At 52.2% G+C, this 23953-nt stretch overlaps 2 protein-coding genes across 2 annotated transcripts in view; one reads left to right on the forward strand and one right to left on the reverse strand.

Annotated features, from left to right (window-relative positions):
* The window catches only part of COL4A1 (collagen type IV alpha 1 chain), a 155576-nt gene extending 145812 nt beyond the window's left edge, over nt 1-9764 (reverse strand). The window contains exon 1 of the mRNA XM_023253172.2: nt 9619-9764. Within this exon, the coding sequence (XP_023108940.1) occupies nt 9619-9702 (84 nt within the window). The 5' untranslated portion in view covers nt 9703-9764. The remainder of the gene's footprint in view (nt 1-9618) is intronic.
* Nucleotides 9765-9948: 184 nt separating this feature from the next.
* COL4A2 (collagen type IV alpha 2 chain) overlaps nt 9949-23953 on the forward strand; it is a 173249-nt gene continuing 159244 nt past the window's right edge. The window contains exons 1-3 of the mRNA XM_023253164.2: nt 9949-10186; nt 10492-10579; nt 10702-10756. Coding sequence (XP_023108932.1) covers nt 10536-10579; nt 10702-10756 — 99 coding nt within the window. The 5' untranslated portion in view covers nt 9949-10186; nt 10492-10535. The remainder of the gene's footprint in view (nt 10187-10491; nt 10580-10701; nt 10757-23953) is intronic.

Raw genomic sequence — 23953 nt, forward strand, 5'->3', positions numbered from 1 at the left:
AAGAGCCTGAATTCCAGAATAAAGAAATACAATCTTATTGTGTTCAGCATTTGGAAAAACAAAATCTAATTATTACTAAGGCGCCTGATAGCTGTTTGTTCGGAGTTGTTTGAACCAACTGATAAAACGCATCTGTCGTCAGCATAACATCTACGTGCCAAAATGCTTGTCAAAGACAAGGGATGAGCCAAGAACACTGCCCGCTATACCCTATGGAATAAAGAGCGTCCCCTCCCCAGTTTCTCAGTGACCAGAACTGAGCTTGGACCATGGCTGCACTCTTCTCCAAAATACGTCCGACCCAGAAGCTGAACTATTCATACTGTAGTGGTTCCCCCATCTTCCTGTTTTGGCAAATTTATCTCAATTTTATAGGCCATTTCCTGACCAAAATTTAGGAGTTATTTTAAACCACTAACCCCAAATGGTCTTTAATATCCAGGAAATAGATTTAGCCGTAATAGGACACGAAACAGAAACTCCTCATGAGGAGGGCAAGCAACAGAGACCCATGGGGGGCGGGGGCCACAGCAAGACATGGCAGCCACGCCCTGGGGGGCCAGCCTCACAACCCACCTGCCCTCTGGCCCGGCCAGCCTGTAAGCAAACAGCCTGTGCACATTCTCAGCAGGTGTGTGCGTGTGTGTGTGCGTGTGTGTGTGTGTGTGTGTGTGTGTGTGTGTGTGTGTGTGTGAGACCAGAGTCTTAGAGATGGCAAAAATTCTGACTTAAGGTAGATAATCTTGAGAAGACACATGTCCCGTGTCCTGAGGAGAGGAAGACCACAAGGCACCAGCATCTTCTCAACTCTCATCGGCCACAACCCCCTCAAATTAACTCTCAAACACAGACACTCCACATATATACTTCTAGAACCTTCTTCCCACTTCTCCCCCTTCAAATGGCACCACAGGGCTAGAACTGGGATTGTCAGTGGCAACAACAACCAATAAGAAAAAAACGAGAATTGTGAGTCATTTTCAATACAACGGTTCAGCTTCTACTTGAGGGCAAACTAACGCCCAGAAGAGCAGGTGGATAGCCCACATCCTCAAGCAGCTGGCCCTGTAAGAAAAAGGAATGGACAAGACCCATGGCCTCTGGAACAGCGGCCGCACATCACCTGCTAGAAAGGCAGCTCTCAGGTGCACAACGCACCCCCGAATCAGGGACTCTAGGAGGGGGCCTGGCACCTGTGCTTCACCAAGCCCCGGGAGAATCTGCTGTGAGCACAAGTTCCAGAACTACTGGACTAGGTGACCTTCGGGGTGCCTTGATGACAGAATTACTTCACTACTTATTCCTCAGTGCTGATTTTTCATTTAACAAAGAGAATGGTGCCCAGCACTGTATAAACGCCCGGTAAACATTAACTCATTTAATCTGCATACATGTCTTCTTAGCCAGGCACCAACCACCGCCATCGCCACGGTCCAGGTGAGGAAATGTGGGCGGAGAGAGGGAGGGAAGTTGCACAGGGTCCCACAGCTTGGGGACAGGTGCAGCAGGAGGGGAACCAGCACTCTTGAATTTAACCGCAGTGTCCATTGCCCCATGCGGGGCTCCTCTCCGGATGCCTCTGAGACATCGCAATGGTCTTTCCAAGAAGCGGTGTGTGCACAGCCCAAGCCAAGCGTCCCAGAGAATGACACATTGCTTCTGCCTGGCTCACTGAGTCCCTGGAATTGAGCTGACCCCTTCATAGACCATTACTTCTACTTAAGACATAAAGTCAGATCAAGTATTTTCCAAATGGACATGACAGAAAATGGGCCATGTGATAGGTCCCATGACCTTTCTCTTCCTCATAAAACCTTGCATGTTAGAGGTATAAAAAGACAGCGATGTTACCTTCACTCAAGCCTTTCTCCAGGAATGGTCTGGACTTGGTAAGTAAGTTTCACACGACTCGGTAATAACTCTGTGACATTCAAGTGTTACTGTATTCTTTTTAAAAAAAAAAATTCTAAAACGTGACTTGAAAAATTAACGCTACTTAGGAAAAGGAGTTGCCTGCATTTTAAAATGACATTTTAGGGCTGACACTCTTGGATGATGTAGGAATAAATACTCCTGTGCCGACTGGTTGCTTGAAAGGATCCTTGTGGGGTTTTAGAATAAACTGTGGTTGTTTCTTTGTATTATAAAATAATATGCTTACTCTATAAAAAATACTGTTGGAGACGTAGCCCCCAATCTTCCACTGATAGATACATTATACACTTACATATGTATGTATAAGTATCCATTAACACTTCCTTATCAGAAACAAAGGAATAGACCAGTATAGTTATCCTCGGTTTATCTGTAACATCCTGAGGCCTGCCAAATGCCCCACGTGCTAGCTGACATATGTCAGGGAAGATTCACCTGTCCCAAGTGAAGGCACTCCCGTGGCCTGCCACCCACCTCTCTGAACCTCTTCCCATCACCAAGTGCGAGCAGCTGCCGTGAAAACTTGTGCCAACAGCTCCGGAGGCATTCCGAGTTACAACTAGAAAGCCCTGGGTTCTGTTCTCCATGGAGGAATATGTTGATTTTCTAAAGCAAACACTCAATAAAACTTTTAACAACTTTAACGAAAACGTCAGACACAGGCATACTAGGTCTCCAAAATATTCCGCTGGGTTTGCACGACATTTACTTTAAGTGGCTAGACTCTCTCTGAGAGAGGGTACAAACAGCTCCTCCGACTGTCAGTACATGTGGAAAGCAATGGACTCCCATTACGGCTTCACCCAAACCAAGCCACAACCTGCTGTTATCGGACCCAGAAAGAAATGCCCACAGGCCACTGAGCTATGTATTCAGTAATGAACAAAGTCATTCCCAAACTCTGAACAAAGTACTGATTCTAAGAGCAGTAGAAGATGAGGGGGTTCAAGAATTGTCCTTCATCAGCAGGAGGTGAAACCAACACCACATGGCACATGGACTATTCCTTTAATGTCCCATTGGGTGCTTTCGTTTGTCTTGTGCTTCACCACAAATCCAGCAAGACTCACAACTCAGGTGACATGAAACGTTCTTATAGTGAGCAGATGAAAAATCAAAGATGGCAAAGCGAGGAATGTCACTAAACCACGGAATGAACTATTTACGTCAAGAGTTCAGCACTGTGTATATTTCCAAGTCGTGTTTAGTCTATGGTGCAGTAACTACTCCAAATTCCAAATGAAGAGGAAACACCTTTGTTTGGCACTAATTTTATTCCTGTTCCCCGACACCACCACAGAGATGAAACACCACTCCCATGTGCCAGCCTGGGGTCCCAGGAGGGTGGAGAGTTGAATGCGACACACAAACACTAGCACCGATGACAAGAGCTCAGTGATTTCCCTCCATGGGTCAGGCGCTCCTCGCGTAGTGGGGGCGTTTTCAAAAGAAGCCGTGTCCTCCAGTGTCTCGGAATTGTCAGGGGCATCAGACTAACACACATAAGACGATGAGATCCCAGCCACGCGGCAGTGATAACACCCCACATTTCTTGAGTTCTGACCTGCTTTGAGGGCACAACTGCACTGGGCAATGTGAAGGTTCCCACGGACATCATATTACTAGAGTAGGGACCTGAGGCTCAAAGTGATTACATCATCCCATGGAACACAGAGACTGGTCCTTTGTGACAATTACCCAACCTCTAGGTTGGGGAGTCATGAAGAAGAAGGCCACATAAATTCCACGGATCCGGGCTGAGGAGGGCACACAAACCCAATCCAAATTAAAGTGGCAATGAGACACCACGAGACACACTTACTATGGAGAATGGCCAAAACCCAACACCGACAACGCTGAGTGCTGAGGAGGGTGTGGTGGAGACACAGAAACTCTTGTTCATAATGATAACGGTGGGGACACACAGCCACCTTGGAACACAGCATGGTGGGCACCCATAGCTGAGCATGCTTCCACCATACTACCCAGCAATCACATGCCCAGGTGTTTACCCAAAGGAGGCGAGAACTTATGTCCACACAAAAACCTGCACTTGGATGTTCACAGCAGCTTTATTCATAATCGCCAAAACCTGGAAGCAACCAAGATACCCCTCGGTAGGTGATGGATGAATAAACAGCAGTACGTCCAGAAGGTGGACTCTTACTCAGTGCTAAAAACACAGTAGCTATGAAGTCATGAAAAGACACGGAGGAACCTGAAAGGCGTATCCCCGAGAGAAAGAAGCCAGTGTGAAAAGGCTACGTTCTATATGACATTCTGGAAAAGGTAGAACTATAGAGACAATAAAAGGATCAGTGGTTGCCAGGAGGGTGGGGGAAGGGAAGGATGAGCAGAGTTGCCCAGGGGATCTTGAGGGCAGTGAAAATGCTTGGTGTGATATTCAGTGATGGCGACATGTCACTGCACATCTGTCCAAACCCACAGAACGCACAACACCAAGGGTGGACCCTCATGTAAACCAGACACTCTGGGTCTGGGTGATGATGATGCATCACCATAGGCTCATCCATTGGGACAAACGGAGCGCTCTGGCGAGCGATGTTGATAATAGGGGAGGCTGTGCTCAAGTGGGGGGTGAGGGGGTGTGGGGGGCATTGTCTGCACCTTCCTGTCAGCCTAAAGCTGCTCTATAAAAAATAAAGTCTTTATTAAAAAAAAAAACACAAACCACCCAGCTGAAAAGAAGGGAAGGTTTGGTTAGACAGCACGTAGCCACTGTCAGGGGAATCACGTGGTCCTAAGCGGGATCTCTGAATACCGTTAGCCTCATGACAACATGACAAATGGACAGAACCTGTGGCCGCAACGAGGCGCGGGAGCCGGAGGGCTTTGTGGCCACCCGGCCCAAGGTGCACAGACCGGAAGGGGGCCATGGCCGTGGGAAAAGAAAGCAGGCAGGGACAGTGAAGCCCCTAGAACTAAGACAATGCAGCCTTGGGGACTGAGTGACGCGGAGGTGGGAAAGCAGAGAGGGCGAGGCCTCGGGGTGAAGCCACTGTGTCCAAGCTGAGCGTCAGGAGCCGCGGGGACATCAACGACCAAAAGACCACAGTCGGGATGGGCAGGCAGTCCGGGGTGGGTAAAAAGCAGCAAGTTGGGTTCTGAACACTCTCACTGAGTCTGAGACCAGAGCCAAGGTGACCTGTCCCACAGGAACATGAAGACCCAAGACTGGAAATCAAGAGAAAAGTCTGGAGCCCCCTTCAGGGAATGATGAGGAATCCTTCCAGGAGATCTCCCCAGCGAGAGAGGAGATAGCACGGGGAGGACAGAGGAGCCAGCTGAGCAGACCCCATGGCACAGCCACGCTGAAGGCCTGGGGACAGGCAGAAGGGAGGTGCAGAAGAAAACTAGAAGAGACCCATGTCACTGGACTGGGACCAGGAGAACAATGGAGGGAAACAAAGGCTGGAAGCAGCTCACCGGCTGCCGGACGAGAAAAATATTAACCCCAGTCATTCTTACGGGGTTCAACTCCTCAAAAGAAATTAACCATTGAAACGTGTTCTGGTTTATATCCTCTTTCATTGTACACGTCAGAATGGTAGGAATATTCTTTTGTATTGTTTTACAGTTGACATTTTTTAGTGGTTGTTTAATAATAGCAGGAAGAACAATCCCCTAATGATATTATTTTAGGCATTCTATTGTTGCTTTTGCTCACTCCACCTCAAGAATTCAAAATACCAAATGTGCTGGAGAGGCATTTTAATGAGGTTAATCCTTTTTAAATTTCTGGAACAAATGTTATAACAAACATTGTATATACTTCTGCAAAACAAGTGTTGTAACTTATTCCAGTCTTGATGCCCTCCGGATTTCTAAAAGGGTTTGTCTTAGAGCCTTGCTGGTGGGTTCGACTGGTCTGCAAAACCTTTACCAGCTCTTAACCAATAACTGTACTGGTAAAGTTATGACCATCCCTACCAGTCCCAAGACATTTGCCAACAGTCTTGTTAATGAATAATGCAGGGTTTTGTGAATTCCCTCATGTCCTTGCCCAAGTGAGGGTAGGTTTTCTGGGTCAGTTCCTAAAGGCACTCCAGTCTAGAATCAGCCATCCATGCGGCAACTTTCCAAACATCCTGATGGGCCTGCAGCCTCAGGAGAGGGGACACCACCAATCTCAGGGCCACTGGTGGGAGCTGGGCACTTCTCACCTCTGTTCTCCGAGACCTCGTCCCTCAGTGTCTCTACCCTTCCGGGAGGAAAGTTCAGCTACCACGTTAATAACAGAGGCAATGACATGTTGGTATCTCACAGGAGGGAGCCTTAGGCTCATTTTTAAATGCAAACCCCTGGAGGAATATGAAAGAACAGGTGGGTAGATTTATCCCCCCTTCTTAGTATAATGTACCGTAACAACTCATGAAAATAATACACTGAGCTTATAATTCTATTTTCCCCTCTGATTTGGAGGTGGGATGTCCTCAGGGAAGTTTCCCTGAGTTCCCTAGAGCTGGTTAGAGGCTCTCCCGGCCCTCCATTTACCTTGACCGCAGCACTGACCAGCCTCTTGCCAAACCGTGAGCTTCCAGAGGCGGGGTGGGTCCCCCTCACTGTGGTCCGGCCATCACCAGGCAGAGCGCAGGGCATGAAGAAGGGCCCAGGGCACATGTGTGGAACAAAGGAAGGGAGGGAGGGGTCCCTGGGAGAAGGGGCAAGTCTGCCAGGGCCGGAGGCGGAGGGTGAATGAGTCCTCCAAATTCATTTGCTTAATCAAAGCAGATAAAATTGAAGATTGTCTCGTCCCTAAACCACACTGGCTCTTTGTGTATGTGATTAATCGACACCACTAATACATCTGTGAGGGTCCACCCTTACACACTCACAAGGCACACACACTCTTCCTGCCGGTTGTTACCTAGTTGTCGCATACACCTTCCTTCTGATCAAGTCTATACGTTAAGAACATGATGGTTTGGATCATGTCTTCACCAATGGCACTCCTGAAATATTGGGCTGCTGGTGGTGTCTCTGTCATTGGGTCTAAATTGGAAATCAGCCTTCTCGTTTAAATTACATTTGCAGCAGAACACAGTCCATACTCACACGGGAACTAACTCTCACTTCATTGCAGTTCCGGGTCACTGAGTCCCAGGAGAGTGAGTGAGGGCCTGACGGTGCCAACACCACTGGGCGGGCATCACCACACACATAGGAAAGTGCACATTTCTGATCCTGAGAAATAATCTCTGTTAAGGGGTGTCCCTGGGACCAGTGAGGGAGGAGTCTGAAGGCCGCGTGTGGTGGGGACACCTCCCTTCCGTCTGACTGCTTAACTGAGAACAGAGGGCACTCACGGCCATAACATGAAGGGCGCAGCTTTGTCTCAGGCTTGCACCCTATTCCTCCTTTCCTGTCTCAGAAAGAAAAGCTGTGCAGGAGAGTCGGGGCAGATTCAGCTTGGGGAAAAGTCACTGGCCGATAGAACCCATCTACTAGTAAATGAACAATAGGGCCACGGCAGATATGGTCAAATATAAAATCAAATAGCCTTTCATATGGGGAGTGGGGAGTGCACTTCTCGCCCAGCACAGGAGGTGATGTTGGGACAGGTACAAATGCAGGTAAAAGTGTGACTCAGACACTCTTTCAAAGGCACAGGTGACCCAAGAATCATTCGTGTTGGCTTCTGAGTTCGGATTTGATTGACTTACAGCACTTTGCATTCAAATGTACTTTTCAATGTATTTTGATTGGATGAATACTGAAGTCATTTCAACTTTTCGGTAACTCTGCAAAGAAGTGAGCAAAAAATGTTCTTGATGGCATGAAGAGTGAAACAATTTTAAAATTAGACAAATTACTACTTTTGGATTTTTGTGTACACCCATAACTCATATCCATGTATCTCTGATTAAGCAAGGAAAAATGAAGTACAATGATAATGCCTGGTAAGTCAATGGTGATTGACCAGAGAGTGTCCATTCACACGCCAGATATCCTAAGATACTACGTGATACCTTGTGGCTTAGAGTCAAGCCAGTGGAAAGGAATGTGCTTGGGCCTAAGAGAATAATTAAAGGGAAGTGAAAGCATCCCAAACTCAAGAGCAATAAGTTTGGTTTCCCAGGCAGGAACAGGGGTCCCTGTAAGTGAGTGGCTCATCCTTTAAAGTCCTGGCTGTTTGAAAAGCTAGCTTTGACAATTAGCTTTGCTTTGCTAAGATTTTCAATTAGACACTCTAAGTCGTAGTTCCAAATTCGTAGTTCCAAATTAGAGAACTTTCTCTCATTTGTTTGCCACCGAGTTTAGCAATCTCTCCTTGGAAGTCATAAATCTTTTGGTCAATATTTCTGCACCCAAATAACGTGTTCTAGAGACTCCTCTTTTGAAAGTATTTTGTCACCATTACTGAAGAGCGTTTAAACCGAGCATGGAGCTTGGCCCGACTCGGGGCTGGGAGAAATCGTCTGCAGTTAATTGCTGCTGTGATCACCAGCCTTTTCAACACCGATGAAGGAGCAGCCAGTAAAGGGTCAGGTCTGGAATGATGAGGCATGTGTGCGAACTACCGGCTTCTCCTGGCACCTAACAGTTAATACATTTTACACCCAGTGAAGAGTGAAGCGGGGCTGGTGGCAATCAATCCTCCGGAAGAGAAGTAAACACAAACAAACGAACAAAACCTAAGAGCAAGATTAGGATCTGAAACAGTGAGCCAGTAAGTGGGAAAAGTGGCAAGTAGCAAAATAATTTTAAATGGGGGGGGGGCGGTGCAAACTGGGCCAAGAAGCCACACTCTCCCGGGGTTTTGTCTACAAGGCTCCCCCACTGGGTGACGGCGGACGTCTTTATTCTGTCTGAGGGGAAGGGAAAAAAAGGAAAGAGCAGTACATCAAGGACCCACCGGGGCTGGGAGCCTTTACTCCAGCAAGCCGAGCTCCCAGATCCTTTCCGGGCAAACACACAGCGGAGGAAATGAAAACGAGGAAAACAATTTGTGCTTAGAACACTAAGATGTAGTTTCGCTTTGCTTTCACTCCCAGATATAACATGGTTGTAGCTGTTCAACGTATACAAGTAACAGGCAAGGGGTCCTAACTTTTCAAGCCGCGCCGCACAGGAGCCCCACTGGTGCTCCGGCCGGTCCTCCCGCAACAGCACAGTCGTGGGAAAGCAAAGATACAGCTGTTTCCAGGCAAACGGCCCAGAACTGTTCAGCATCAACCAGCAGAGTCGCCCAAGAACGGGAGAAACACGCCCAAAGCGACTCCCGGGCGCAAGTGTGGGGCTGTGAGCGGCGTGGGCGCGCGTGCCCTGCCCACTGGGCCGCGGCCCACCCGGGGGCGCCCGGGGCAGGTGAGGGCGCCGGGCCGCCGAGGCCTCCCGCGCTGCGAGTTCAAATCCCGCGGAGTCCCGGGCACGGGGCGCACCCCGCTCGGCTGCGCTCGCCCGGGGCGCCGGGGACTCGTCCACCTCGCCCCCACCCAGCCCACAACAAAGGAGGTTCCCTAACGGATGCGCCAGCGCAGCCCACCGGGAGTCACCGGCGGGGACCAGCTCGGAGAGGGCACCCGGCCGTGCCCCCGCGCGACCTCCCCCCCCCACCCCCGGAGGGGCGGGCGGCTCGGTCCGGGGACAAAGGGGCCGCGCGGGGCGCGACGCCGGGGCGCGGGGCGCGACGCCGGGGCGCGGGGCCGGCCGGGGACTCACCTTCGCAGCGGCCCGGCTGCGCTCCTCGTGGAGCAGGAGGGCGGCGGGCAGCAGCAGCAGCCAGACGCCGAGCCGGGGCCCCATGGTGGCGCGCCCGGGGCGGCGGGTGGCGGCGGGGGCCGGCGCTCGGGGGCCGCGGCGGGCGGCGGGCGGCGGGCGGCGGGCTCGCGGAGGGCCGGGGCGCGGGCGCTGCGCACCGTCCGGGGCGCGGCGGCTCGCGGCGCAGACCTGAGCGCGGCCCGGCGAGCTCCTCAATTTGTTGGCGCTGCCCCCTCCCCTCGGCGGCGCGCGGGCGGCGTCTCAAAGGGGAGGACCCTGCGGCGCGGGTAAGAGGCGGCGGGAGCGCGCGGCCCGGGGATTGTGGCCGCCGCGCGCCGGGACGCCAGGGCTCTGCGCTCCGCACCCTCCGGCGGCCGCCCCGCGACCCTACGCCCCCCGCCCCCGCTCTCGCCCACCGGGCGGAGGACCGAGGACCCGGGCGGGCACCGGGGACCCGCCAGGGCCACCGCGCCGCCTGCGCTCCCGCCCCAGCGGATGCGCGCGGACGGCCGCCGGCGCCGGGAGCGAGGTGAGGGCGGCCCCGGGGACAACGAGCCCCGCGCCGGGGGCTGGGACTCGGGGCGCCCGCAGCAGACGGGAGCCGTGCGCGCTTCTGCTGGGGAGGGGGGGTGGGCGCCGGGCTGCCTCAGCGAAGTAGCGCCGAGCGGGGCCTAAGTGGAGGACTCCCACTTCTTGCGTCTGGTCTCGGGACCGCTCTCTGTCACCCCTACAGGGGCGCGGGGGCGCGCCCAGCTTTCCCGCGGCCGGGGGCCGGGGACCCGGGATGCTCCCTCCCCAGCCCCTGCTGAGGCCGCTTTGTCTCTCGCTCTCCAGGCTAGGAGGGACCGAGCGGCGCCCGGGGAGGCCGGATCGGAAGCATGGACCGTCACCAGTGCTCGGTGTCCAGCCCTGCCCTGCGGCGGTAAGCCACCTTCGGCCGCGTCCCCGTGGGTCCTGCGCGCGGGGGGCCTTGCGGGTGACCCGGGAATTGCCCAGCCGAGCCGGCGCGCTCATGGCGCTCCCTCTCCCTCCCTCTCCCTCCAGGTGGCTGCTGCTGGGGGCTGTGACAGTGGGGGTCCTGGCCCAGAGCGTCCTGGCGGTAAGTCCTGGGTCCCGTTCACGGGCTCTGATTCGCGGGCAAGAGTGTGGCAGGGACACAGAGTGGCCTCAGCACAAGGCAGTTCATGCGTTCTCACCTGAGTGTGTGTGTGTGTGTGTGTGTGTGTGTGTGTGTACACGCGCGCGCGCGGCCATGACCCAGCCCAGGTTCCCAGAGAGCTGGCCTTCCCGGGAGAACTCCTCAAGTTTGCCTTCCCTTGGGGTCCCCATTTCTGTGGTGTGCGTTACAGGCGGGGACCGCCCACGAAAGCCAGTAATTTAAAACGTAGCCTGCGGCATCCTCTCCTAAGCTTGAGCAAAACTCTGGCTTCTAGACAGAAGGCTGTCAGTCACGTGGCGTGGGAGGCACCGGGGTACCCAGGAGAAACGTGTTTGTGGCCTTGGGAAGCTGGTGTCTGGGTACCATCCTTGGGGGAGAGTCTTCTCCTGCCTTTAAATGAGAGGCTTTGGGGGAGTGGGCGGGGCGAGGGGCAAGCAGGACCAGAGTGTATCCGTTGTAACCCATGTGGGTGCACAGTGGCAGAAACCCTGCGTTTTCTCCCCAGTCGGAGTCTGGCCCTGGAACAGCAGGGCTGGGAGGCGCTCAGGTGCATTTAGAGCTGCCTTGCCGGCCCTGGCACTGCACTTGTGATTGCAAATGGGATTTTGTAAGTTGGGTTTAAGTAGTTGGAGCCACTCTTCCCCAAACTTGACAGAACGTGGATCATTGGCAGTCTCTTCCGTTGTGGACGCAGATGTTCCAACTGGGACTAGAATCCCAGGGAACACACTGTATCCCCACCCCACCCTCGGCGCACTCTGATAGAATTCCTGACTTCCCAGGTGACTGTGGCAGGCTCCCTGTGTGGGCAGGGTGCACACACAGGACCCTGGGAAGCTGCCTTCATGGTTTGGTTGAAATTCTGTTATTTTCATCATTCTGTCCTCACATCAAACAAACAAGGCTTTTAAAGGCAGTGAGCGAAAAAGTGCTACTCCAGCTTGGAAAGAAACTTTAGCTCTACTTTTCTGCTTTCTCCAGTTCAGGACCCGGCCTGGGAAGTCCATAGACTTTCACCAGAACATTCCAGGCCAAAGTTTTCTTTTTTTTTTTTTTTCCCCAATATATGAAGTTTATTGTCAAATTGGTTTCCATACAACACCCAGTGCTCATCCCAAAAGGTGTCCAGGCCAAAGTTTTCTTTTTATTTTTTTTATTTTTTTTATTTTTTTATTAAATTTTTTTTTCAACGTTTATTTATTTTTGGGACAGAGAGAGACATAGCATGAACGGGGGAGGGGCAGAGAGAGAGGGAGACACAGAATCGGAAACAGGCTCCAGGCTCTGAGCCATCAGCCCAGAGCCCGACGCGGGGCTCGAACTCACGGACCGTGAGATTGTGACCTGGCTGAAGTCGGACGCTTAACCGACTGCGCCACCCAGGCGCCCCCAGGCCAAAGTTTTCTTAAAGCTCAAGTCTGTCTCTTTGTCGTCTCCACGTGTCCTGGTTGAGGAAGGTGAAAGCCTAGGTGCTGGAACCCTTGACTCTTATGGTCCTTAGGCATACACGACAGGTAGGACTTGGCCCAGAGTCATGAGTCAGAGTGGCAGACACACTCTGTGAGAAGGAGGAGGACCTAGAAAGGCCATGCTGAATCGTGCTGAGAGCGTGTGCCCTGGTGTGCTGTCTCCACACCCCTTGGCCCTAAAACCACTTTTCTAATACCCTGGTTTTCTTCCTGGGGATGGTGGAAGTCTCATGAGTCTCACGTGGGACTGATCCTAACACTGGTAAGGGCTTCATGGCAGAAGACTGGACTCATAAATGGTGCTCTCCCCTGGTCCCGCAGATCCTGGGCCCCAGTTTCCAGACTTAGAACGGGAAGAGAGCCTCCCTTGCCTGTTACAGAGGCAGGCGCCGGCCCCTGTGCCTTCCTCCAAAAACGCTTAGATGCGGCCCGTTCCCCTGAGCATCTGCCCTCTGACTCATGATGGGACTGAGAGCGTTCACTGTCTGGCCATGCTTCCCAGAGCACGGACCTTGGACCCCTCCGCCCTCCTGGGGAGGCTGGTTCGCTCCCAGTCTAGGTCTTCTGGTCAGGCTTTCTGGGATGGAGCCTGGAGGTGCATTCTACTTGACGCCCAAGTTTGGGAACCACTGAATTAGAGTGTTGGGTAGGGAGGCGGTTGGAGTCACTTGCCATTTTGAGTCGTTTTACTAGAGGCTTATGGGTGTATATAGTCTTCAACAAATAGGCAGTTTGTTGTATTCAACATCGGCCCTTCTACTTATTAACTTCTTGTTGACCTCTGGCTTTAGTAGGTATTACCTTGGTTCTTAACGATATCCATTAAGAAATAGGTCTTCTTTGTGGCAAGTTTATCTCCTCCCCTGTTTGTCTACTAGGCTCCAGAACCCCTGCCTCATTGCCCATTTGAGCCAAGGACTCTTCCCCGGGGTAGGTCAGGTCAGAAAAAAGGGGGCTTCTCTTTTAGCTGGAAGAGCTTTGTAGCAGAAGCAGCTGAAAACAGTTACCGAAGAGAGTAGGCAGTTATTTATATGGGCCTACTTGTGGGCCTTCTCCACATGTCTTGGTCCACAGGCCTCATGGGAAACACACTGCGTCTACCTGAGTAGGTAACTATTATTACCTCCAATTTACAGATGAGAAAACAGAGGCACAATGTGTTTAGACAGCTTGCTCAAGGTCTCTCTCTTTGTCAGTGCCGATGTGGGGTTGGAACCCAGACACCTTCCCCACTAAGTGACCCGGGATCAGACTGTAAGTCAGTGGTGGGAACGCTCCTGAGTTTCAGGATTTGAGTCTTCTGCTTTCTCTTTGCTCTTGACCGTGACTGAGAGTAAAGCCCACACACTGGTTTCTGGAAAGGGAAATATCACTCCTCGTCCCCTGCTGCTTTGCTCGAAAGAGCGGGAGCCCAGAGCTAAGGCTGTCGGGCGAATGGACCCCAAAGCAACAGGCTGGAGCTTGGCATGGGGCAAGTGTGTGAGGCATGTGCCGGGCTCCTGGGAGGGAAGGTTCCTGAGGTGGGGCCTTGTAGAGACTTGAAAGCCCTCTGCAGCCCATGCTGAGCTGGTGCTGAGTTGTTACTTATCTCAAGAGATGGGGCAGCAGCCTTGAAGATCTAAGAGCCCGTCTGGTGTGATTCTGGGATGAAGAGAATTCCAGAGAACAAAGGCCTTCCCTGAGATCAAATATACCGTGGGCCGGGCTGACCCTGCGACCTCAGCTGGGGAGACCGGCTGCACACTGTAGATTCTCCCAGGTATTAGGGTGCAGCCAGGGGGGCCTGGTGGTGCAGGTGCTGTGCCCACCCCAGGAAGTGCTGGGCTCCACACTGTCTTCAGCACCAGCTTCAACCTCCAGGCCCCTTCCAGGGCTCCAAGCCCTGGAAAATTTATGGGATGCTTCTGCAAGCAGCCATACCTTTCTCTCCCCCTCGCAAAAAAAAAAAAACAAAAAAAAAAAACAGCAATGTATTCTGAGGTTTTCTCCTCTCCCTTGGCTTGTTGGTAAGCTATAAAGAATGTGTGGTCCTGAGATGCCTCCAGTGCGCGACACAGGAATCCAGGAGAGCGCTTCTTTCCCACAATTCCTAGAGCACTAGTCCCATTGTTGGAAATCTGGGCCCCTAAGAAGAAGGGAAATATCACAGGCTTCCTCCTCTGTTTGTGGAAAAACAAGCAGGAAGCATGGATCCAGCTCTCTGGAGGCCAGGAAAGCAGACCTCCCTGGGTGGCCGGTATGACTTGGCCACAGTCAGTGACAGGAGGAATTTGTCATAGTGTCGCAGAACTAAAATCGGCCGCAAAGGACAGACACAGGGACACAGCCCTCGCACTGCCTCACTGTCTGTGGGATGGTTTGGAGCCAGAGAGAGGGAGAAAGTGAAAAGTTCTCAAGTAGAAAACAAAGACTTTGCTAAAATGGGAAACACAGAAAGGATGGTCTTTCTGGAGAAAGGATTAAAAAACAATGGGTGACAAGCTTCAACCAAATAGAGAATGTGAGGGAAGTTGGGGTGGTCTTGACTCACAAGGTGGTTTTAGAGCGTCTGTTCTTTTACTCCGAGAAAGAATATTTATCTCTGATGAGGAAGCTTTAGTGAAAGGTCTGTAGCCGCGTCTTGCTATATCTGCTGGGGTCGGTGGTCGTCATCACCGCCGCTAAAGGCTGATTTGGCTTGCAAACCAGGCAGTCTGTGCAGTGGCTGGTGGCCCCTGGAAACCACTGGCCACACAGGAGTCTTGGGGGCACGGAGCCCCCACCCCCGCCTGGCTACTAACTGGTTGTTTGCCCCCAGAACAAGTCACCTGACACCTTGGTTCTGGGGCGTGGGGAAGGCGAGGAGTCGTGTTGCAGGGTGCCAGTGCTGGGGCGCTCCAGTGTCCACACCCAGTGCAGACCCTTCCCTGTGTGCTGAGCTGGCTCCCACCCTTCCCAGCTGCGACCCTGCCACGGGAACACTTTTCTTTTTTTTTTCTTTTTTTTCTTTTTTTTTAACGTTTATTTATTTTTGAGACAGAGACAGAGCATGAACGGGGAGGGTCAGAGAGAGGGAGACACAGAATCCAAAACAGGCTCCAGGCTCTGAGCCATCAGCCCAGAGCCTGACACGGGGCTTGAACTCACGGAGCGCGAGATCATGACCTGAGCCGAAGTCGGCCGCTTAACCGACTGAGCCACCCAGGCGCCCCTAGGGGGAACGCTTTTCCAGGTACGCACGTACGCTGCTCCAGAATGTGACTTAAAAATAAATATGTTGGGGCACCTGGGTGGCTCAGTTGGTAAAGCATCTGACTTCAGCTCAGGTCATGATCTCGCAGTTTGTGGGTTCGAGCCCCACGTCAGGCTCTGTGACATCTCGGAACCTGGAGCCTGTTTCAGATTCTGTGTCTCCCTCTCTTTCTGCCCCTCCTCTGCTTGCACACGTGCTCTCTCTCTCTCTCTCTCTCAAAAATAAATAAAAGCATTAAAAAATTAAAAAAAAAAATAAACATACTGCATTAGACTTTTTATCTTCAGGGCCTGAGAAGCCTCTGGAATTGAGTGAATGGGACGTAATCAGCTGAGATGAGAGCAGGCAGGTTTTTGGTAGGTTACCTTTTGCCCTGGTAGCTGAACCCTCAGTTAATAAGACTCTTCCGGGTCAGATAAAGGCCTAAGTGACTCACTAACCATGATGTCAGTGGCTTCTAACACTGAATGAATGAATGAAAAAGGGGATGTCTAGTCTTAGGGGGGCCCCACAAGTTTCTCCAGTCCCGTCCACATGGTCAGGAGTGCGCTTCAAAGGAAGCCCAAATCCCAGCAGCATCCCTGCAAGCTCAGCCCCACCCACCGGCTCTGGCCTCCTTGTGCTGGGTGCCCCCCCATTTCCCAGCACTCAGCCGGGCTCCTGGTGCACACAGCGGGCTCTGATGCTGTGAGGGAGTCTGCCTTTCCAAGCAACGGGTTCTTTTGTAAATAGGCTCCCCTAAGTTCAGTGTGGTATCCTGGATTGGATCTTGGAAGAGAGAAAGAACGTTAGTGGAAAAAACTGGCAAAAGCCTAGTAGTGTCTATAGTTTATCAACGCACTCAACGTTAATGTCTTGTTTTGACAAAACGCACCGAGGTTATCGAAGATGCTGACGTAGCATCATCATTCTTGATGGAGGGTGTGTGGGGACCCTCTGCACTGTCTGTGCACCTTTTCCACAGATGTAAATATTTCCAAGTCAACACCTGCTCTCAGAAGCCACGGGGCAGCCTCCTTGGGCGAGCACATGCCAGGCGGACGAGAGGAAGCTGAAAAGCGGCAGGTCTTGTACTAGAGAGCAGCAGGTGTGGCCAGCACGAGGGAAATAGTGTTCCCATCTCTCTCCAATAGACTAAGTAACAAAAGGCACTCGTGTGTGCTTGGAGGTACGGCAGAAGCAGCCCTTCCCTGGCCAAGAGCTTCTGTCCCCCTAACTCGGGTGGAGTGCTTTCCAAAGACAGGGGAGAAGAGGCATCCCGATGGAGTTTCCATGACTCGGTCTGTTGTTGGGGCTCCAGGGTGAGCCACGGCAGCCCCCCATCCTTGACTGACTGCCCGGGGAGGAAGCCGTAGTAGTTCTTTCCAGACCTTGCGGTGGCAGGACAGGTCAGCACGATGGTGCCACTCTCAGAAAGACATTGAACACGGCTGGCTCATGCCCTGGCCCCTGCTAATTTGTCAGGCCGGCATCCGTAAGCCCTTGGGCACTGCATATGCAAGGAGAGCCCCACCCCCACCTTCTACACCTAGAAAACCCTGTGGACAGCCGGGTGGGAAAGCGGCTCAGCCTGGGGTGTCCGGGGTCCTGGAGCCCCGTCTGTGCAGGCTCCCGGCATCGCCACCGGCCCCGTGACAGAGCTTGGAGTGCCACCAGCCACATCTCCAAGTGGCCATACCTTCCACTCTAGTCATGGGCTGTGGGAAAGGGCCAGCAGCAAGGATGGCCAGTGGCCAGCTGCTGTCACCTCACACATTAACCTCTGTCACCACCCTGCAGGAACAGAGCAGCCCCTGGCCCTTGGCCCTGGCCCCTTCTGTTTTGTAGCTGCCCGCACACCCTGTCCCCTCGCTGTAGCCCACAGCCCCGTCACACAGAGGACACCCTGCCCCCTTGCCCAAGAGGCAGAGGTCAGAAGGCCTGCACCCGCCCAGCCGGAGCCTCTGTCCCTTGGAAATGAGACCCATTTAGGGGTCTAATTAAAGTGCCCTCTCAGACTGCCAGGACTTAGAATAGCATTAGATATTAATGATTGTAGGGGCGCCTGGATGGCACAGTCGGTTGAGCATCCAACTCTTGATTTCGGCTCAGGTCATGATCCCAGGGTCGTAGGATCAAGCCCCAAGTTGGGCTCCATGCTGAGCATGAAGCCTGCTTGGAATTCTCCTTCCTTCTCTGCCCCTGCCCCTCTCCTGCTCTCTCTCTCTCTCTTCCTCTGTCTCTGTCTCTCTCTCTCTCTTTCTCTCTCTCTCTCAAATAATAAAATTTAAAAAGATATTCAAGATTTCAAATTATCTTTCATAACCCATGTAGACATCCAACACTTTCTTCACTCATCCTCGACGTAACTGCTGCTGCCACAATCCAAAGTTTAGGGCGCGTTTCGTCTGGGGTTTGTTCACAGATACATCGTTTGCTCTGGGGCCTGAAACACAGTAGGCCTTCAATAAAGTGTTCCAGAAATGAGTGGCGATGCAGTTAGTTGAAAGTGTTCCAACACACCTTTTGGGTGAGAAATACAGTCACGGAACAACGAATAAAAGATTAGATTAAAATGTAGCTTTTCTCACTGGGGGGGGGGGGGGTCCCAAATTAAGCGCTGCCCCCGCTGGATAGCACTAGCTGAGTGTGATGCTAATGGATGTGTTGATCTGTCTGTGAAGGATTTGCATTTTTTCCTGGGGATTGTTTCAGCCCCACCCATGAAATTCCTATGTTGCTGCTTTTGCCCAGTTCGGCGATCTCCCATGTGGGAACTACAGAAGAGTGGGTGTTCTGGAATTCCATGCACTAATTTTCTGGGACCTGGTAGAAATGACGTAACAATATGTCTGCGTGTCGAGCACTCTCAGATCTGTGACTGTCTTTGTGGAGTAATGAGGGCCCCAGGAGAACGGAGGATATGCTCCCTGGGATGCCTCCACGGCTCCGGCTTGTCCGTCAGAGAACAGACAGGCTGATTAGCAGTGGCGGTGCAGTGACCGCGCGCTGGTGGGAGGGAGGACGCAGGAAACCGGCCAGTGCCACGGGCCCTGCTGGGCACACTTCCCTCCCCCTCTGCCCGCACCCGGTGGCCTCTGGCTCCAGGTTGGAGAGAAGGAAGGGGCCCCTGGGAGGGCTCGTGGGATCTCCTGGGATCAGAAATCAGAAAGAGGGATCCCCGAAGGTGCTCCCAGGGCTCCAGAAACCCCAGGAACAACTAAAATATCCCAGAAATACAGCAGCCACTGCCTGCTGGTCACATCAGTGCCAGGAACTGAGCTAAGCCACCAACACATAGTACCTGCTAAATGCCCACAGCACTGCGATTGCCCCACTTTACAGGTGTGCAGACTGAGGCACACCCAGGTGAGGGCACGTCTCATGGCCAGTAAGCAGTGAGGCTGGGAGCGAAGTCCAGGACTTGGTTATTCCAAGACCTCTGCTCTCAACCACTGTGCTAGGCTGACAAGTCCCTCGTCACAGAATACGAACACATACGCAAGATACACACAGCGTGGGACACATAAAGCATACGTATGCCCATCACGTGGGAGATCGGTGTGTCTGCTATTTATCTGCAGAGAGTATGGATGGGTGATAGATGTAGGTGCTAGCTAGACAGAGGTGATAGAGACAGACTAGATACAGACGTAGACTGATGATGGATAGATAGACTGATGGGTGGATTATGGACGTAGATGATTGATAGGTTACAGAGAGAGATGGATAGATAGGTAGGTAAATAGGTAGATGGACGATATGGGTGGAGTCAGACAGATCATGGATAAACAGAGAACAGTAGGGTACACACTCACACACACGGCCATGGATACTCCTGCCTCCTTTCCCCACAAGGGCTGCCCAGCGGAAGGAGGGGGGCATGCCTGTCTCTAGGGAACTGTCAGGCAGACCTGTTCTTTCCAGGGGCCCCTCTGCAGAGAGGCCGGCCTGTGCACATAGGTGACTGAGTGGCTTGTGGACCCCCAAGAAGGGGACTGGACAGGTGGCAGTCCAGACAGGATGACCCAGAGAGGCCCGAATGGGCAGTGGGGAATCCCAGCCACAGACAGAACTCCTGGAAATCTCTTTCTCCAGGTCCTTTTGGAGATTCCAGGCCGTGGAGGCGTGTGGATGACGGCTTTGTAAAGTGGGGAGGGTCGCGTAAGCACGGCATTATCTCCAGCAGATGAGGAGGCTATGGGGAAAGTGTTAGTCTTAACTTGGAGAAGGGTTCACCGAACCCTCCTGGGGAGTAAGGGCCCTCCCCAAATTATGCTGACTGTGCAGAGACCCCTGGACCGCAGTGGAATGAAGACAGGGTCCCTTTCTCCTGGGTGGTGCCAATTCCCGGCTTTCACGGCAGTGTTTTCGTTCTGATCCTTCTGCATTGAGTTTCCCACATGCCAGCTGGCAGGCGGGTGTGGTCGGTCAGGCAGAGCTGGAGCTTCTGGGGTTGGGGCCAGTGACCAGGAGAAGTCACTTCTCCTCTCTGAGCCTTTTCTTCTGGGTAAAACAGGAATGCTGGTAACCATGGTGCAAGGTCGCGGTGAGATGGTTTTTGTGTAATTCGTTCACCAAGTGAATGTGTTGGATTGTCCTGGGAGCCGTTAGGTACATGGATCCTCCCGGGGGCTCAGGTCTGGGTCCAGAGTGAGACAGGCCAGGGGCAGTGGATGGGGGCGTGCAGAGCACAGTTGGGGGGGGGGGTGTTGTCCAACTGTGTGACAATGTTTGAAGTTGAATATGCCACCTGGGATCGTCCCTGCTTAGAGAGGAAGCTCGCTGTGTGAGACAAAGTTTCTCTCTCCTTTGGCGAGTAGGCCTTATGGTACCTCAGATCCACACGGTTGTGGTCGTCAGCAAACCTGTAGAAGGCAGACTCGAGACCCAGAGCCGTGGTCTGTTCCACGGCACGTGGAAGAGTGAGTGGGACCGTGGTGTCGGTCTTTGCAGAGGAAGGCCAGCTTGGGTCTGGAGTTCGAAGTGTGATCTGCTACTTCCTGGCTGCACGACTTTGGGCAAAGCTACTGAGCCTTCAAGCTTTAACTGCTTTTCTAAAGTTGGAATAAAAATAGTTCTGCCTTGTAAGTGTGCTCTCAGGGAAAAAGAAATCGCATATAAAGATCTTAGCAATTTTAGCCTTGTAGGGCTTGATAAATGCTGGCCAATGGCTACCTGGTTTTAGGATTTTTTTTTAATTAGGGGCACCTGGGTGGCTCAGTCAGTTACGTGTCTGACTTCGGCTCAGGTCATGATCTCACCGTTCGTGGTTCGCACCCCATGTCTGGGTCTGTGCTGACAGCTCAGAACCTGGAGCCTACTTCGGATTCTGTGTCTCCCTCTCTCTCTGACCCTCCCCTGCACTCTCTCTCTCTCTCTCTCTCTCTCTCTCTCTCTTTCTCTCTCTGTCTCTAAATTAAGTAAACATTAAAAAAATTTTAATTAAATATGGGTGGGTCTTCTTCCTCAAAACATGAAAACGTGAAGCCACAGAAACAGGTTAAGTGCTATGAGAATCTGGGGACAGAACAGCTGTTGCCTCACTGCCCCCACAGGGCGCTCTCTGACTGGGGCCTCCAAGGCAGGGGACTGGGTCTTGCCCAGCTCACAAGCTGGGACAGGGGAGAGGTGGGCTGGGACACCAGGCCAGCAGGGCTGAGACATACGGGAGGAATCGTGGGGAGTAAGGTCCACATCTTTGGCGCTGAGACCCCACCGTGTTCGCACAGCCTGGCAGGGAGCAGCCGTGACCCCAGCAAGTGACCTGTGGACACCAGAAGGCCCACGAGGCGACACGGGCATAGGGGCATCTTCCCAAAGCCTTTGGACAGTTGTTTCCATTTTCTGGAGTTTGATAAATGTCAACGAAGGAAAGAATTTTAATTTTAATCAAAGTTAGGTCAAGGTGTAACTAAATTATTTCCAGAACGAATGGAAAGACTTACAAAGAACATTTTGTTCAAATAATTCTGAGACCCAAGTATAATTTAACAAAGCAAGAAGACTCCAGAGATTTGGGTTTGGCGAGGCAGCATAGAAAATACCCAGTAAAATCCGAGGATAGGGTTTCTCTCTTGGAAGAGCCCAAAGATCCCCCCTGCCATTTCCTGGCAGGGTGGGCAGGTCACACAGACCGACCTGTTTCCTCCTGAGCGCCCAGGTGAGGAAGGCCAGTGGGTGGAAGGTTCCAGCTGGGAATTTCATGGAGGAAGCCCACCTCCTTCCCTTTCTTCCTTACTTGGTCATTGTCCTAACATTGTCCCAACTGTAACAACCTCGCAAGTTACAACACAGCGCCAAGCTGGGCCCAGATCGTCTCCTTCCGATCTGAACGCCACCTTCGTTTCCTGCTTATTCCTACCAGGTTTCGTGGGGCCCCCCCACCCCCCACCAAGACAATCTTAGCTCAGACAGGATTTCCTTCATCTTAGTCACCAGGTTTTATGGTCCAGCCTCCCCTTCCCGTTGCAAAACAGGGAATGGTAACAGCAAAGAGTCTGAAATGACTTGTCGATCTCATGCCAGCACGGGGAGACATCAGTTTTTGTGTGTGCTGACCCAACAGCGAGATACCAGAGGTTGGAAAAAATAAATGTATTTCTTGCCACAGCGAGCCTTCTTCAGCCGCCCGCCCTTGGCTGTCATAAAACTGCAAAAGGGCAGACACACTCATTTTAATTGCATTTCGAGAAAGCTGCAAAGTTTAAACAAAGAGGACAGTCGTAGCAAAAATCATTCATGTTGAAAATGAAGGCTCGTAAATGCTGACATTTCCAGGTCTGGTTCCCACCCTCGCGGAACACACGCCCTCAGGGCACGACACGAGGCATTTCCTGGGGCTTCGAAGGAGAATGCGGTTCCCATCTCCTCCTGTAGGGTTCTGGGAGGAACCTCAGCAGCTCGGTTATAGGAACCATGCATGGAGCTGTCAGATACGCTCTTGGTGGAAATAGAACCTGGCCCAAATCACTGGCTCCGGCTACCTGCGCAGGGCAGGATGTGTGCACAGAGCAAGCAAATTCAGTCCTTCACACCCCCAGCCCCTGGAAGGGGTGCCCATGCTGGCTGGCTGTCCCCGAGTACCAGTGTTAACAGCAAACCGCTCTGCTTTTCCGTTGACAGGAGATGACAGACAAAAATTTTCCTCTCCCAACTCACATCAGTGGAGTCCAATCAGGAAAAAAAGAGTAAAATTTCTCTTTTTTTAAGTTTATGTACTTATTTTGAGACAGAAAGATAGAGCAAGCAGCGGAAGGGGCAGAGAGAGGGAGAGAGAGAATCTCAAGCGGGCTCCAAGCTGTCAGGGCAGAGCCCGGCTTGGGGCTCGAACTCCCAAACCGTGAGATCATGACCTGGACGAGATCAAGAGTCAGACATTTAACTGACTGAGCCACCCGGGTGCCCCTAAAACTTATCTTTGTAGATTCTATTTGATTTCTCATCGGTGCTCCAAAACGTCTCCACCAAGCTCCTGTGCTCTCCTAGATCTAAAACTTTGCTCAGAGCAGGTCTCTCCTCCTGCTCATATGTGTATGCACAATTTGCCTCTGGTTTCCCATGAAAGCAGGGACCTGGGCCTGGCAGGGCATTGGGATCCCCGGGCGAACTTGTAAAATCCCATACTCTGAGTGGTCTGTTCTGGGCTGGGGCCAGACATCCACATTTCCACCTCTGGATTAAGCAGCAGTCCTCAAGGGGCTGGAGAATCTTCTAGAACGCTGGAACCCATCCCTCCCCAGGGTCATTGGGATTTATAACAGGCCCTAAGAAGACTATACAGGAATTCCAAAGCCCATGCAGAGACTGACTTTGCCCTTAAGACCAAGACAATTTGCTCTGCTCCCCAGAAGCTCTGGTCCTCCAGTCCTGGGCTCTCTACCTGCTGAAGGCAGCCCCCATCCTGGGGACGTCCCACCCAGTGCACCCAGTGGGTACAATTCACACTTCATCCGAGCTCCCCCGGTGAGCCTGTGCTGCAATTTGGGGGTGATTTCTTTGCTCTCCAACCCGAGTGGTACCTAGAATAAATGACTCACTTTACTCCAGGGCGGGGAGGAGGTGTAAGATCATTCAGGCTCTCTCCTGATTTTTCTTTTTTTTTTTTTAATGTTTTATTTACTTTTTTAAGACAGAGAGAGCATGAGTGGGGATGGGGCAGAGAGAGAGGACTCCCGATTTTTCTTGAACCCAGAAACTCCTTACCCATGATGTAAAAGCAGATAAGAATAGTACTGACTCCTGTCTAGAAGTTCTAGAACACAGAATGGATGGACCCTGATAACTCAAATAACTGGCAAGCGTGGTTCTCTCAGAACAAATCTAACCCGGAGCCGTCTGCTTCTGTTTGTATGAAAACCGGAGCAAAAGCCAGAGCAGTGCCTCAAAGGAAAATAAGTTTGTTTAAAAGAAGATACACAAATATTTCATCCATGTTTAAGATTGCCTCTTTCTCCT

The sequence above is a fragment of the Felis catus genome, chromosome A1, assembly GCF_018350175.1.
Source record: "Felis catus isolate Fca126 chromosome A1, F.catus_Fca126_mat1.0, whole genome shotgun sequence".
Lineage (NCBI taxonomy): Eukaryota > Metazoa > Chordata > Mammalia > Carnivora > Felidae > Felis > Felis catus.